Source organism: Falco naumanni, chromosome 1, assembly GCF_017639655.2.
Source record: "Falco naumanni isolate bFalNau1 chromosome 1, bFalNau1.pat, whole genome shotgun sequence".
In the NCBI taxonomy this organism is placed as follows: domain Eukaryota; kingdom Metazoa; phylum Chordata; class Aves; order Falconiformes; family Falconidae; genus Falco; species Falco naumanni.
This window is the reverse complement of record NC_054054.1, coordinates 74407740-74424356: the sequence shown is the minus strand read 5'-3', so window position 1 is coordinate 74424356 and position 16617 is coordinate 74407740. Positions and strand designations below refer to the sequence as shown.

Below are 16617 nucleotides of genomic sequence, written 5' to 3'. Positions count from 1 at the left end.
AATGAACAAGAGCCAACATGGATTAGAAATCAAATAAATTGCCAAACCAATCTAATTTCATTCAACAGCACAGTAACAGGCTTTCTGGCTAGAAGAAAAGCTTTAGATATCACATTTCTTGCTTCTAGTAAGGCTTTTGATACTGTCTGATAAACATACTATGCAGATGAAATTAAACAAATACAGACTAAACTGGAAAACTGTTCTTGGAAATTACTTACCCATGGCCCAGTGTTAAAACAGAAGGCTATAGTAAGTAGGGTTTGATAGTGTTTGATACTATTAATTTACTACCTGGATTGTGGACTAGAGAATATTCTTACTAAATCTACAGTTTACATGAAATTGGGTGGGATGGAAAAGATATTAAGGGATAAAACCAGAATTCAGAATGATCCTAATACATGAGAGAAAAAATCAGAGAAAAAATTATTAAATTCAACACGGGTGAATGAGGAATTATGTCTATGTAATAATAATTAGCTGAACAATGTAGTAATAATTTTGTAGAACAAAAATCTTGGAACTATTGTGGACAATCATGCTGTTTCCAAAGAAAATTACTAACCTCATGTTGGAGTGAATTAAAAAGAAACAGGTGAAGAAGTCCTTCATAGGATTAATAGTGCTTCTTCTGCTTCATAGTGGTAGGAGATTACCTTAAGTACTATACTCTTGGATAATCTGTTTCAAGAAAAAAATGTGGAATTCGTGTAAAGTATCTATATAGAAGACAAGGGTGAATGACTCAAGAGTCCAGAAGATGAGTCCTATGAGAAAATATCAATGTGATATTTTTTATTCTAGATCAGAGGAGATTAAGGGGTAGCTTGACAGCGTTCTTCAAAGACAGAAACGGGTATTCAGAGGTCAAACAGCAATTCTTTCCTCATTTCCATGGAAGAAGGAGAGAGAAGGAATAGACTTGCAGACAGAAGATTTGGTTTATACATTAGGAAGACCTTTCCTAGAAGTAAAGGTAATGTAGTGGAAGAGTGGAAGAGGAGGCTGTACAGATTATGTTGATGAATGTGCTTCACAACTTGTTAGAAAAAGTATGTCAGGAACAACACAGGGATGAACTGAACCCAACCAGAAGTATCGAATAGACTAGATGTCCCATCATTAAGTTCCTCTCAGTTCTATGATATCAGTCTTTAGGTTGTCAAAGGGCATAGGGTGACATATGATAACTCCAGAACCATTCCCTTAGAACAAATGCAGGGATTTTTGGCAGAACATTGAATCTGACTGTCTTGTCCCAGTAGGAAGATTTTATTTATTGGCATAGAAATACATATATACCTCTATGTTCTGCAGACATAAAAACTTAAATTATGTTTTCCAGAAGTGTTCTACTCCTGTTTGTGAGTCTGGGTGCATTCAACACTGAATTAAATTGGGGAAGTGTTACTCCAGTACTAATAATTTTTGAAAATGCCATCTCTGATGCCTAAAATGCACTGCAGTACTTGTATCCAAACCTGTGTATGGATCTGCATAGAAGCATGACCATTAGCCTGCCTATGCTAAAAGAAAGGATGTAGGCTGTGAATACTGACTGTATCATTCTTCTGTGTTGCTTAAAATAGAAATGTGTGTGAAGTGATGTGGATTGTCCTGAAACAATATATAAAAGTTTCCTATGGAATCATGGAAACATCCTGAAAAGTTTTTAGCGAAGTACTGTTGTAAGGCTTGGGATAATTTTTGAATTTCTCAGCTTTGTTCTGCAATGTCAGAGCCCATGTAGCAATGTAAATGTCACGAAGCTGCTACTATGTCATTTCAGAGTTCTATTGCAGAAAACCTATCTGGAGTAAAATTGGATTTTTGTTGCAAATTACCCAAATGCTTTAACCAGTACCTGGGAAAGTGTGACAGTGATAAAACAAGGACAAATGTGTATTCCAAAATAAATTTTAAAATAAGGTACAATTGATTCTATTATAATCCTTCACATAACTGCCTCTTAGTTACTGTAATCTGACTAGTTAAAGAAGAAAAAAATAAATTCGAAGCTGCACTGATTGCAATGTAAGGTAAAGATTTCCTTGAAACATTGTATGGCAATGTATCTGGAGAAGGTAGTGGAACGCATCCACCACTCCACTCACTGCTTTTTTCTTTCTTTCTTTTTTTTTTTTTTTAACTTGCACACACACTATTAGATGACAAAAGACAGTAAAGTAGGTTACGTCAACAGCTTTTGAAACTTTCATACAGCTCTCAGGTATTTAATTCTAATTGGGCAAATTTGTATTATATAAGTTTTGTACCAATATGTAAAGAGATGAAGATTTCTTATGAAGCCATGTAGGCTCAAAGCTCGAGTTCCTCTAGGGACCAGCCTTCTGAACATTCACAGCTTGAGGCCATTCCTCAGCCACAAGCACATCTTGTGATCTCAGTTCCTGCACATCACCTCTAGAAGCTACCTCATACAGTCAGTCCTGGAACAGGCACAACTCTGCTTTGACTGTATTAGCATTTTCCCCTTAACACTTTATTTTACTTTATACATTGAAAGTATATATTTAAAATGTGTGAGAGAAGATCCCACAGCCCCATCATCTCTTCCCCAGCCAGGTGTTCTGTGGAGGACAAAATGAAGCGGCAGGCTAAGTGTATGCAGTCATCTTGCTTGCCATATACAGATAAATTCTCCTTATTTAAACAAATACAAATGCATGCATGCTGAAACAGCATCAAAAGTTGCTAACATGCTGGAATCCTTCTTACACTGTATTTCTTCCAGGCAGCTGAAATAAAATTATTGCTCTGCTCTGGCAGAGCATTTTGGCATGTATTTAACTGTAAGTACACAACAGAACACCTAGATTCAAGGGACAATGAAAACTGAGCATGTTCTGAGCCTAACTGAGGCATGAAGATATTCACAAAAGATGTTTAAATTTTATAAGTATTTGAGAGAATTAAGTGTTGAACTCTCTGCAATCAAAACTCTTATTTTTTCATCATGTTTCTGAAAATCTGCTTACAATTCATGGAGGCTATTTATCCATTTATTATGTTCTGGAAAAAAAACACAACACTTCCTTTGATTTAAACTATTTAAAAAAAATATGCCCAAATCATTACCTGTAATAAGTAGTTTTCAATATTAGTTCTGTTAAATATGAATGAACAATACTCCTATTTTATGCTAGCAGTGCTTTGAGAGTTTTAACAAATTTGAGCTTCGGCTTTCATTTGCGTCTGCCAGCCACATGTGCTGTACATCTGTAGTGAGGAGTGCTTTTTCCTACACCATTTTCCTGCTGTGTTCTGCTACTAATACTTTTTTTGTTTTGTTTCCCTAGGCTACATATCCAAACAGAATGGTGAGCCAAAATCTCAGCACAAGGGACAGAAAGTCAGCACATACTCCCATCGAGGACCCTTTTAGATACTCCTCAGGCAACCAAGCAATGGCCTATGAAAGCAAGAGCTGTCAGCTGTCTAATTTGTGTCTGAGCAACCTCCTAAAAGAGAAGGAGATCGTGGAAGTCATCAAGCACACTAGAGGCACATACGAAGCCCTCTCTTCAGAGGTCACCCAGAACGGTTTGGCCACCACGGCACCAAGTACAGCAAAGCCAGCATCCAAGACAGACAGCTACCCAGTGTTCTCAGGAGCTCCAAAAGACCAAACTGCTGTACCTCGGCAGCACACCACTTTCACAGGCAGACTCGGACAGCCTCCAAGGGGGCCCATCTCTTTACACATGTACAGCAGAAAAAATGTTTTCCTTCACCACAATTTACACACAGCAGAGCTACAGACTTTAGGTCAACAAGATGGGTAATCAGGTGCTTGTATTCTTTCCATGGAAGGAGAGTTGGTTAAAGAGGAACATAAACTCACCTAGAGATCAGTCTTCAGTTTTCATCTGCTGCTACCTGAAAAAAAATAAAGTAAAAAATTAACATTGTCTGTAGGTTCCATACTTTCTCATCTGGGACTGTCACAAAAGGATGAACTAGGTTGTCAGGTAACTAGATTGATTTGTCATGCAGAAGTCATAATGGGTATAATAAGTGGGACCATTTGGCTGGCATTGCTAATCCAAAATTGGCTAAAAATTTTTTTTCCCCCTCTATAAGCCACTATCATTCTCTGAAGTTCTAGAAGGTGATCTTAAATAATACTGTGTATGTTTAATAATGTTACTGTTAAAGTAGATGTGAGGAATGAATAGACAAGTAATTAGTAAACCCTCTTGAATTTCATAGAGACTAGGGAAATAAGGAGTCAGAAATCTTCGAGGACCCTCTTTTTAGACTTTTTTTAATACAATGAAATTTGCTCACCTGTAGAGGTGTATTACCACTTCTTGCTGTATGTACTTTATTAATGCCTCGTGCCACAGGTAGAGGAATTGACTGATTTTTCTCTACAGCAAGGATCATAGAGGCTTTCTGGGTATTTGAGTCAGTAATTGGGTCCCAAATTAAGGATGTCAGCTTGGTGCCTCAACCTTCTCTTCCCTCTCCCCACCTTTATTTAGCTACATTTGTTTGACTGTTTTTTTTTTTTCCATGGGGGCATGTCAAGTTGTGGTGATGTTTGTGCTGTACAGGCACTATATCGCTCATGACACAATGTGACATTCTATGCTATGTAATGCATCATATAATTTCATTTCACTTCCCAAACCAAAAATGGGTGGAAGACTAAAGTGAGAGAAATTGTCTTATTACCCAGTCCAAATTACCTGTGTAAGTCATAATTTCTGTAGACTGTATCACATGCACTTAACGACCTGGTTTATACCATGTCAGTGGGTTTACTGGTTCTGACATATTACACACCAGTGAGATTAATCTAATGCTGCCTGACATGTAGCATACTGGTCTCATAGGAATATGAAATCATCTAATCACACCGTAGAACTTGTAGACTTGTCAGTAGCAAAAGATCCTGTTTTTCCCTTTCAGAGGGCTTGAAAACAGGCATCTCAGTCAATTTACTCTAAACATGTCACTTATACTGAACATGACACTTAGTTTACAATGTCTCTGATGGAGGGTAATCTGTTTGAATGATAATAGGATATATAGTTAGTAGATTATAAATAATGTGGCTTAAATACAATTGAGACAGATCTGAGACAAGTCACCTCTGTCTTTAACTGGTGATTTAATAATGAAAGACAAAGGAGCATCACACAAAGAACCAAACTGATGTGACTTTACTGAAGTAGCTTATAATGAAAAATGAAGCTTCTGTAGCCACAAAAAAAAAAATGCTGTAACTTTTAAAAGGTAAATCACATAGGGCATATAAAATTAATTAATCACACAAAATCTACCTAATGTTAAATATATCTGCTTAACTACTTAATATTTGGATTAATACAAGGGTTGGTTAGATTAAGAAAAAAATAAACTAGGAGCTTGGCAGATATTCTGCAAAGTAATTTCAGCAGCATAAACTTTCAGGATTCTATTTATTGATGGCTTTAATTTGGTTAGAGCAAATTTTATGACATTATCTGATGTTGAAGAGAGCAGGTTTTGTCTAAATATTCTGTAGTGGTAATTTTGTGTATCCAGAGCTGGATACATAAGAACCAAGACAAACATTTGCCAAACTTCTTCATGGTTGTGTGTGCTTTGCTACTGCCAAAACAGAATGTGCAAAAATCACAAACACAGCTTGACCGAATTAACTATGGGTATTCAAGACTCCCAGTCCTGAATTGAAACTCATAGTTTAAAGGCTACCAAAAAAGTTAAAAATAGTAGTAACAGAATTTCACTAGTCAGAATCACATTTCTTCTGAGCAATCTCATGAAGTCATGGTAGATTGAAAGGACAGTTGGTTCTTACAATACATTTTAGTCTTGCTCATCTCAAATGTTGATGTATGCAATTATATTTAAGATCTGTAAATAAATTAACATACACAGTAATCAAGGAGATTTTTTTTCCAGGATACAAATGCACTATACTACATTACAAAAAAAAAAAAAAAAAACCAAACAAAAAACAACAAACAAAAGATAAAACAAAAAAAAACCTCACCCCAACAAAAAAACTCTACAATTTTAACTTATGTGCTGAATCTGTAGTTGTTTTTTGTCCTGGAATAATAGACTTTTGGATTACACTTTATTAAAAAAATCCATCTATACATTTCAAAAAGAACATTTTAAATGCTACTATTTTCTTGGAGAATCTTTTATAAAGCTGATACTTAAAAAAACCTGGAGAAAACAGTTCAATTAAAGTGAGGGATATTTTTAAAATGTCATCTTGAATCTGTTTTATATCAGTATTTTCAGCATTGTTATGTCATTTGTAATACTAAGTGTAAATCTCACCTGGAGAAGGGTATTAGCCACATGTTAATGTACAGTACAGCAGTAACTTTAAAACAGAGGTCCTTCATTTGATCCTCTTGTGTATATAGTAAATCATAAAACAACAGCATGTGGGCATTCTTGCAGTGAATTGATTCCTTTGTACTAAAAATCTCTAGTTTTTTAAGAGTTCCATGTATAAAATTATTTATACATTTCTCCAAGGCTGTACATATCCAAAGACATGACACCAGGGGGAAAAGGCACTTATTATTTTTTCCACAGATGTACCTTTTTTCCTTTTTTTAAAATACGTTTCTGTATAACAAAGCATAACTGTAAAATTTCTACTGAAAATTACTTCTTGTTACTTCTGTATCTTTTAGGGTGTTAGAGGGCATTTTAAGAAGGAGGAAATCCCCAAAGAAAAGCTGTTCCCATTTGAAGCAATGTCCCATTTTTTCAAACAATCACTGGTCAAAAGAAACATTAGATCTGTGTCCTAAATATTTTTTAGTAATTTAATAGAGCCACACCTGAAAGAGTATATCATCTCTAGGCTTACCCTTATTTTGCTTACCAGAATACTTCTACAAGATGTGTTTATAAGATACAGTAACATGCTAGGGCCAACCCTGGTCACAAATCATTAAGATGGAAGGAAAACTTGTCCAGTACTGTTATTATATTTGGCTTTCAGAGCAGTGGAAATGTTTTTTTTGGTATACCTTGTACACATGAATGAAGTTCAAGCTGCGTACTGGTGCATACCAGAGGGATAAGTATTACTACAAGCCTCTTCTTTATTTAGACTATTTACCGACATCTGAAAGCATGCAGCGACATAAATTTCTGCCACCTTTTCGAGATGGTCTGACCCTCTATACCTAAAATGAAACAGCCAGAATGGATTCCTTTTTTTCAATCCAGACTGTTTTATTTAACTTCATTGCTTTTCATTCCAAAATACACGCATCCACATGAATGTTAGAAGGACTTTCCTTACATGTCTTTTTTCTGGAAATTTTTAAAGAGACTATATCCAGACTAAGATGTTCACATGAGGTTTAGATAAGCATTGGAAAGCTTACCTAGGATATTCATGTTTGTCCTACAAGTTCATTGCAGTAACTGCCTAAAGGTTTATATTTTTTCCTTTCCTAAAAGCCAGTATGGAAGTAATGATTTCTGTCTGTGCTGATTCACTTTATACTGTTAAATACACAGTATATTCTCCAAACTTAAAAAAAAAAAAAAAAAAGGCTATTTACGAGTCAATACTGTAGTTTATATGCCATAACTGTTGTGCCATATCTCCACTGGTTTGATGATTGATGTAACACTGACTTCAATCAGAATATACTGAGTTAAGTCACCTGGTGTGGCCTTTAATCCGATTAGTCTCAGTTTATACATAGGAGACCTCTGAAATCAGAAATTTCTCCTGGTTTACAGAAAAGACAAGAAAAGATTTAATCTAGCAAAAATGCCATACAATCTATAGTGAATGTTCTTTTTTTTTTTTTCCCCTTCACATTAACAATAAAAATAAAAATAATTAAAAAAAAAAAAATCCATGCAGGACTCTTCGTACATCTATGCACATCATAAATGAAGTCCAGTAGAGTAAAAGTGACCTCTAACAAAACTTTAAAATAACTACCTGGAGAAAAAAATCCAGAGGAGTCCTCTTACAGATGTTTGTAGTGGTTCGAAAGCATACTGTATCTGAGTGCATTAATGAAATATGTCCTATGCCCTCTTTTTTCCACTCTTGCTACTGGTGATTTATTTTTTTTTTTTTTTCTGGAGGAGAATTTACTGTTTGAAGCTTGTTCCACATGAGCCAGGCAGTACAGAGTGAGAAAGTACATTGAAAGTAATGGTGGAGGTGTTTTCCCAGCTTGGAGAAACACACAGCAGCATTTCCAGGATCTATTTTAGTGTTTTCTAGTTAGCAAGAAGTTGGCAGAGATCTCTCAGGAGAACATACTCAAATCATGCAGGCCGTGACTGCCTTTAAAAGGAGTTTACTGTAACGTCCTCTGTAAGGCACTTCTAAGATCATTTGGAAATTTCAGCAGCTGCAGAACATATCTTGCTCATATTTATTTTTTTTAAAGATAAAAATGCCATGTGCTGTTTTTAACCCAGTAAACTCTCTCTGTGTGGATCTTGTGTCCTCACTGACAATCTGTCCAGGTTGTGAGAGTGTATCCAGTGTGATGCATATCATACTAACTCCTAGTATAAAAGACACTAGATATCTGTCCTCTCTGAGGGGCTTGAGATTTGCAGTGTAATTTCAGTCTAGGGGAACTGTCTGGATGTAATTATCTTCAAGGATTTTCTGTTGCTGCAAAGTTAATAGTAAAGGAACATACTGAAGTATTTCAAAACTTTTTTGTGGTTAATTTTATTTTAAAATACAGTTAAAATATCTCTCTGTATCCAAATAAAAGAAAAAAAAATAACTTTTGTTAGCATAAATGTCCTATAAATCTGAGAGAATTTGTAGCCACAGCTGTCATTTGCATTTTGTACAGCTGTGAAATATTTTTGGATGTGCCATTTTTGTTACCTTCATTACCAGTAAATCATTACCCTAGTTATGGGTCCTTTTGCCCTCAGTCCTGTACTTGAAACACAAATGGAAGACTGTTGAGGATTTCTGCAGAGGTAATCCTGGTCCTATGAAAAGCAGGGCAACTATAAACTTACTTGAAGGTCCCTATATGATTCCTGGGGGTGGAATACCTATTCTGATTGTTCTTAACTATGAAAGATTTGTAAGGATCTGATGGATGCAGCATCATTATCAGCCAGCTTTCCAAAACCCTATAGAGGTTATAAAGCAGAAACTGCTCCACTGAGAACATCTTTCTAGCATGCAAAGAATATCTCCTCCTATTTTGTATAGTGACCCTTATTGTTTCTCTCTGGATTTCAGAAACATTCCCTTTAGGTATGGACTTGTGCTTGTTATGTAGACAGGTTGCGCCATAGTGTCATTCTGCTTTAAGAAGGCTCCACTGGATTTTTGTAATCTCTGATCATTATAATATTTAATATTTTCTACCAGAACTGTTGTACTGCTGCTAGAACAGCAAGCAGTACATCACAGAAAAAATTCTGCTTCCTAACTGAAGGCTCCAGCTCTGTTGATGTGTTGTGGTTACAGCTGATATACATCAACCCCAAAAGACTGACAAACTTACTTAAGCACCTGTATAAACAAATGCATTGCCTGATTTAAGCCTGCTTTCTTTGCATTGGAAAGGGCTTAATAGGGTAGTTTTTAAATGTATATCAACAGTAGTAGTAGAATTTTAATTTATTTTGATTTTCCACTATGTCAATGCACTTTATGTGAAGGCTTAATATGAACTACAAATTAGCTTGTATTTTTTTTGTTACCTTAAGTAGATTTCAACAGGGTTCAGAAATTTCTTCTTAACTTTAAGCTTGTGAACAGTCCCATCAAAGTAAAACAATCAAATCCTGCTTCTCTGACAAGGTAACAAACGAATATTTTTTCTAACATAAACAATTTCATTCATATTTGTTGTTTGAAAGGTATGATGTATAAAAAGTATTTTCACTTATATCTACATATAAATACTCTTCAAAACCCCCAGATAAGTAGAAGAGGTAAGAAACAGCATTCCTACTCAAGTCCCTTGTCCAGCTATACTATCAGGCTTTGTTCTCCACATCATTAATTTTTTCAAAAAAATCTATATTTCTTTCCCATGGTTAACAGTGCAGAAAACATAATTTTTTTTTTTATATACTCTACAGATTGTGTGTAGAGATGGTTAATATTACAAGGAGAATATAAGCAATTAAAAGTCCTTAATTAGTGATGCATGCATCTGATGTTGTTTAAGAGGATGGACAGTATATAATAACCTGTGTATGCGGAGAACAGATGTTTTGTAGCTGGGAAAAATCTAATGGAAGGGTAAAGGGTGACAGATTGATAGCTCTTTTTCTGTTCTGGGAGTGGTGCTGCCCAGCCATTTTATGTGAAATACACTGAAGTAAAATTTGTAAAATAAATCTCTTGGAATAACAAGAAATGGGATAAAATGATCACGTAACACCACAAAGTATGGATAAGGGTGCTTTGATATTTTGATCAAGCAGCACCTGGGTGAATTTACATCTTTTTTTATTACCAGGGTGTTATCTTTATCTGAAGGATGTGTGAACAGAACAACACAATTGCATTGCAATGCAGAAACAATTCAGACAAAAAAAATAAAATATATCCGTAAAGCCTTGACCTTTGCATAGTCTAACTACCTGAAGTAGGTTTGTATAATTGTATTTCATTCAAGCATTCTAATGCCTTTACACTAGGTATTGGCATCCTCTAAACAATAAGGAAAACTGGAGACAGTCATGGCTCACACCCTACATCAACAGCTGCAATTAAGTGGGGTTGTTAAGTGGTTTTCCTTTCCAATGAGGGACCATGTTTCTTGTGAGAAAACTTTTACACAAATACCTCTCCAGTTTGGCCTATGTAAAATTGAAAATGATTTGAGGAGGATTAAAATTAGGCCAACTCTGCCTATTTTTGAAAGTTGTACTTGGTGCTTAATATTGACAAAGGCCATTAGAGAGCTTTAGGCATTTTTTTTTTTAATGGAAGTGTTCTGCTTTTTATATTAAAATTAGACATTATATCTGTTCATTTTCTCATTGTGTACTTGTTTATGAGTATCTTGCTGTTCAGGATGGTAATTTTTTTAAAACTACTGGCCACTATAAACATTGAAATACTAATGAAACATTGATTTTTGTATTGTATGCTGCTAAATATCCATTTAATTTCAATAGCACTACACTGCAAGGCCAGTTGTTATATACTGTTGAAAACAATTTTTTAAATGTAATTGGCAATACCATACAGATTACTTGAATTAGAGGCTTTAAAAGTATAACAAAGATGAAAAAAGGAGGAAAATATTAACTTGAAGCTTAAGTATAAATAATGCACCATTGAAGAGTATTGAGAAGAGTACAGTTCTACATGAGGCAATGGAAAGCTTTTTCAGTGAACATACTCTAGTCCAGGATTTAACTTTGATATTGAGATAGTAACTTAAATTTAAAAACAACAACAACAAAAAAAACCAAAACACAAGAATATTTTATCTAAGTGATAAGGCACTGAAAAAGGCAACTTAAAAACCAGCTTGGAACATAATTTACAATAGTGAAGATATTTGCTCCAAGGTGCCTAACTCCAGTTATGTCCTGAAAAGAAAGCTGTAAAAAATATCTTAAGTTCTGACTGGATAAGTTCATGGGTGTTTTTAGTGGTTTTACTCTACAAAGCCATAAATGAGTGAAATTACTATTTAACAGGCAAGTATTACTTAGTATTTTAAAATGTTCAAGGCACAACCCTGACATTTGATTTTAGTATTACAGTACCCCATGTCTTCTGATTTTTTCCTTTTTTATTCTTTTTTTTTTTTAAATTCTTTTGAGGTTTTGTAACTTGTGTGCAATAAGAACCTGATTGTTTCAAATTCAATCTTTGTGCACTGACTGAAAAAAAATGCATAGCCTTTGGATACAAACACTGTTGTCTCTGAAGAATATCGAGCAGCATTCTGTTGGTTTTTTAATCAGATTACCAGGGATATAATTTCTATGGGTTACTTTGAGGAGGCAGTTCATAAAACAGTGCTATGGGATTCTGTTAGTATTATTTAATACACATTTGTTCCTATTTCTAGTTGGCATTATTTTTACTTCTATGTTTGATGGAAAAAATTAAATATTTTTTTGAATATGTATACAGAATTTTTATTTTAAACCTTACTGTAGAGGTGCACGTTCAGATATTTCCATATTTGAAGTGAACATAAAGGGCTCTTACAGTTTTTCTTTCATTTCTGCCAAAAGAGAATTGGTTAATAAAAATCCTGTTATTCTATGATAAGCCTGCGTTGTTTTCTTTGAAATAGCTTACACTTCTTTGACTTGTTGTCATACTTTTGTTGGTGATTTACATGTTGCACTTCAGTAAACTCAAATACTTTCACGACTTAATGCTGTTAGCAATCTGTCGCAATCAGAAGACTTATATGAGTCAGGTGCCCTGGTGGCCAAGTGAGCCAATGGGATCACCCTGGGGTGCATCAGGAGAAGCATGGCTAGCAGGTCAAGGAGGGCTGTCTTCCCCCTCTACTCTGCCCTGCTGAGGCCGCACCTGGAGTGCTGGGTGAAGTTCTGGGCTCCCCAGGTCAAGAGAGACAGGGAACTGCTGGAGAGGGCCCAGCGGAGGCTGCGAGGGCGATGAGGGGACCGGGGCATCCCCCTTACGGGGAAGGGCTGAGGGAGCTGGGCCTGTGTAGCCTGGAGAAGAGAAGACTGAGAGGATGTCCTCAATGTCTACAAACGTCTTAAGGGTGAGTGCCAAGAGGATGGGGTCAAGCTCTTTTCAGTGGTGCCCAGAAATGGGGCAAGGGGTAACGGGCACAAACTGCAATGCAGTTTGTGTTGCATATTCCTTCTGAGCATGAGGAAAAATTTCTTTACCTTGGGGGTGACAGAGCCCTGGCACAGGCTGCCCAGAGAGGCTGTGGAGTCTCCTTCTCTGGAGACATTCAAAACCCACCTGGATGCAATTCTGTGCAACCTGCTCTGGGTGAACCTGTTTCAGCCGAGGGATGGACTGGATGATCTCCAGAGGGCCCTTCCAAACCCCGACCATTTTGTGCTTCTGTGGTTATTTTTTCTCTAGGCTCTTTAATCACTTGATGAGAACTGTAGATTGAAACTATTTGATACTGTGGTAATAATTAAGTACAAACACCTCTTCAGAACTTTTTACACAGTCAAAAGGGTACATAAAATTCTACTGTGTTGCAGGAAAAAAATATTTTCTTTCTGCCTTGTATTTTGCAAATTCCTTATCACACAATTTCCTGACTATCAAAGTAATTTTGCATCCACAATTCTCAGTTCCCTACTCCACTTCCCACTTGTTCTTGGTGTGAAAATAGTAATTTCCATAATTAAAATCAGGCCTAATTTGATTTTTTTCTTCTCTTCAACTTCTCTTTCTGCTGTATTCTTTTGCTTATATTATGTGCATGTTCGTGTATTGTCCATCACAGCCTTTCAAGTCAGGGTGTTATAAAACACTCTTCCACTTTGCTTCATTTTCCTTGTACCATATCTAAATGAGTGCCTTGACCTTCAAAGCCCAAAAGCATTAATATTACTTTGATTCAAATATAGAAGAAATAATCGTATTTGTAAGGCTATAAAATATTTGCCATCACTAACAGTGCTCTATTAATAAGAGTGAAGACTAAAGTGAATTTTAGTCCTGTCATAAATGATAGTCTGGTGGCCAGCGAAGTTCTACTTCAACTTATTCCTGCATGTAAATAATTCCTATGGGCTGCATTCTTAGTCCAGTGGGTTTATTTGGCTTATGGGTTTTTTGGTTTTTTTTTCATGACAAGCAGTATACCATTTTTAGTCCCAATTTTTAAAGTCTCTAATTCTGCATGTAGACATGTCTGTAGCTCATTTCACACTGCTTGGATGTCTACTACTCTGTCAGTAATACTGTTAAAAATATATGTCCTACTCTAAGCTGTTTCTTAGTGTTGCAATACACTGTTCAATAGCTGCTCCATTTCAGTGGTGTACATAATAATTCTTTCTAGTATTTGGGTGCCTTGTAGCAGTATGAAACTTAATAGGTTATTTTACTTGCATGCATATATATATATATGTATCCTATAAGGAAAAAATAAAACTCAAATACATTTATTATTATATCACTAGAAGAATAATTTTTAATCTACAACAGTGTTAGTCCATACCTGTACAGAAGACTGATATTTTTCTGTGAGTTTAAGTTACTGTATTATCAGCCTTCTAGTCAATGAAGTTGAAGGAACATCAAATTAGATGCAAGTGCAAGGAAGAGGAAGTTTCTTTGAAATTTTCAAAGATTATACAGTGTTTGGGAGCTAAGTTTCCTTATGTGGCAACACTTCTATGAAGCTTGCCTGCGTACAAAATGATGGGCAGCTTAGTCTTTTCATGGTGATAGTCTGTAAAGTTCCTGGAAAATTTTTGTCATGGTTACATGTTATATGTTTTTCCTTACTTCCCTGTAAATTATTCTCATCTTTTGTGAAACAGTAGGGCAGGCATCTATTCCTTATCACATAAATACCTTAAAACCTACTGGTTACTCAGAGTGAAATATTCAGCAGACCACAAAGTAATTCCTTGTTGTTTGGTACGTATTGTTATTTATAATGCTTTATGTTCTGATAACTCTAAAAATATAAGTACATCCACAAAATGCAGTATTATTCAACAACGTTGTTGTGGTTTAAGACCAGCCAGCAGGGCTCCGTCATGTGTAACAGTTACTTGGGAAGACAAACACCATAACCCTGAATGTCCTCCCCCTTTCTTCTTCTTCTCCCAGGTTTATATGCTGACCATGACATTGTATGGTATGGAATATCCCTTTGGCTAGTTTGGGTCCTGGCTGTGTCCCCTCCCAGCTCCCCGTGCCCCCCCAGCCCTCTTACTGGCAGGACCCAAGAAACTGAAAAACCCTTGACTGGGTCTGACCCTCACCCAGCAGCAACCAAACCCACCCGTGTGCTGCCAGCAGTGTTCTCACACCAAACCCAAAACACAGCACTGCACCAGCTACCGAGGAGAAAATTAACTCTCTCTGAGCCAGAACCAGAACGTGTGTGTACACTGTTGCTTTTTGTCTGATGCATAAAGGCGTTAGAAAACAGCAATATATAGTGGGAGCAACCTAACTTAAAGAGCTTGAGTCTTGGAACTGTAACACTGAATTGTACTGCTGTGGCAATGCAATTTGCATGGACTGGGAGACAGCAGTTCTAGATACTGACCGTCTCCATTTCCTAAAAACCTTATACTTTGTTACAGAAATAATGAAAGCAAGATAAAAAAACTTTTTTTTGCTGTGAAAGACCTTTCAACTTGTGACTAGTGGAAAAACTGATGGAATGATAAAGGCAACAAATCCTGCAAAGTAACTGGGTTCCTTTTCGTGAAGTGTTTTACACTTCCACATAAATTCCACTGGGACTTTGACAGCTCTGACTTTGCTACAAGGATCCTGAGTTGAAAGGCAGACTCCAAGGATAAAATTCCTAACTGGTTCTGGTGTATCTGTTTGAAACAACCTGAAAAACCCTCCCAGGTTATGCCTTGCAAAAGAACTTCCCCTTGTAGGTCTCACAGGCAGTGGTGGCTCAGTGACCATGACTCTTGACACTTTTTTTTTCCTAAGGATGAACTGTCTGCTCAGAAACTCCTTGCCCTTCCCCTTTGTAGTAATGATAGAGGTCTTTTATATATGGATTTAGTTTCCTTAAGTTGTGAGTATCCTACCGTTATTTCTTAGCAGTTACATAACATTCATCTTGATCCCTCAAGACTTTGGTATTTTATTTCTGTGCCAGCTTTGTGAAATTGTTTCATTGAACCCCAGCTCTCTTTCCCCATCCCACTCTCCACTTTGACCATCTGCCTTGTTTGATTGTAATTCCCTCTGAATAATACATTTTCTAATGTCAGTTGTTACAGAAAACTTATTGGGCTGTTGATTAGACGCTTGGGGGAGCCAGGCTCGCTGGTACTGTCTCTGCACCTGTTTTGTTCAAATTCCTTGGGAAAATCTAGAAACACAGGGCTCTGATTGCCTTCAAAGAAGAGTAACGTATGGTTTGGCCCGTATAGACTGTGGGGGGAGAGGGCCAAGCACATTACGACTGTATGTACAATCATTACACTGTCACCTTGACTTTACATACAGTAAAGGAATATCCCAGACCCAGCGACCTGCTGAGATTTTTTTTTTTTCCTTTGGAAATGCTGGGAGTATTTTTTAGTGACTGTTATTTCTGTTCTGATTGGAGGAACAGAAGAAACTCTGGAAGGAGGACAGGGCCCACAGATCGTTGCTTTGGCCTCCTTCTTTGTGAAGCTGCCCCTTCCTTGACTTGTTGAAAAGTTTTAGCCAAAGTCTGCTACCATCACTGGGTCTCGCTAAGAAATTATAATGAAAAAATGTATTGAAGGCTTAGCCATCTGATAGTTAAATAACTGGGGAAGCATCTCTCCTTTCAGTGACCTTTGATGTGAAGGATAATTCAAAAGAGCTTCCTCTGTGGTTGGTGTGTGTATGAGAGACGTTAAAGTCTTCAGAAAATGCAGATGTTTGTGGTGTGGATCAAAAGTAGTTAGAAGGACAGTGACTTCTGGACA

The 16617-nt window shown here is 36.5% G+C and overlaps 1 protein-coding gene across 2 annotated transcripts in view; it reads left to right on the top strand.

The window, feature by feature from the left end:
- The window catches only part of CCSER1 (coiled-coil serine rich protein 1), a 708879-nt gene extending 698793 nt beyond the window's left edge, over positions 1 to 10086 (top strand). The window contains exon 10 of one of the 2 annotated variants that reach the window (XM_040599449.1): positions 3324 to 10086. In XM_040599449.1, the coding sequence (XP_040455383.1) occupies positions 3324 to 3809 (486 nt within the window). In that variant the 3' untranslated portion in view covers positions 3810 to 10086. The remainder of the gene's footprint in view (positions 1 to 3323) is intronic. The other variant, XM_040599460.1, reaches the window with a different exon arrangement.
- The last annotated feature ends 6531 nt before the right edge of the window (positions 10087 to 16617 follow it).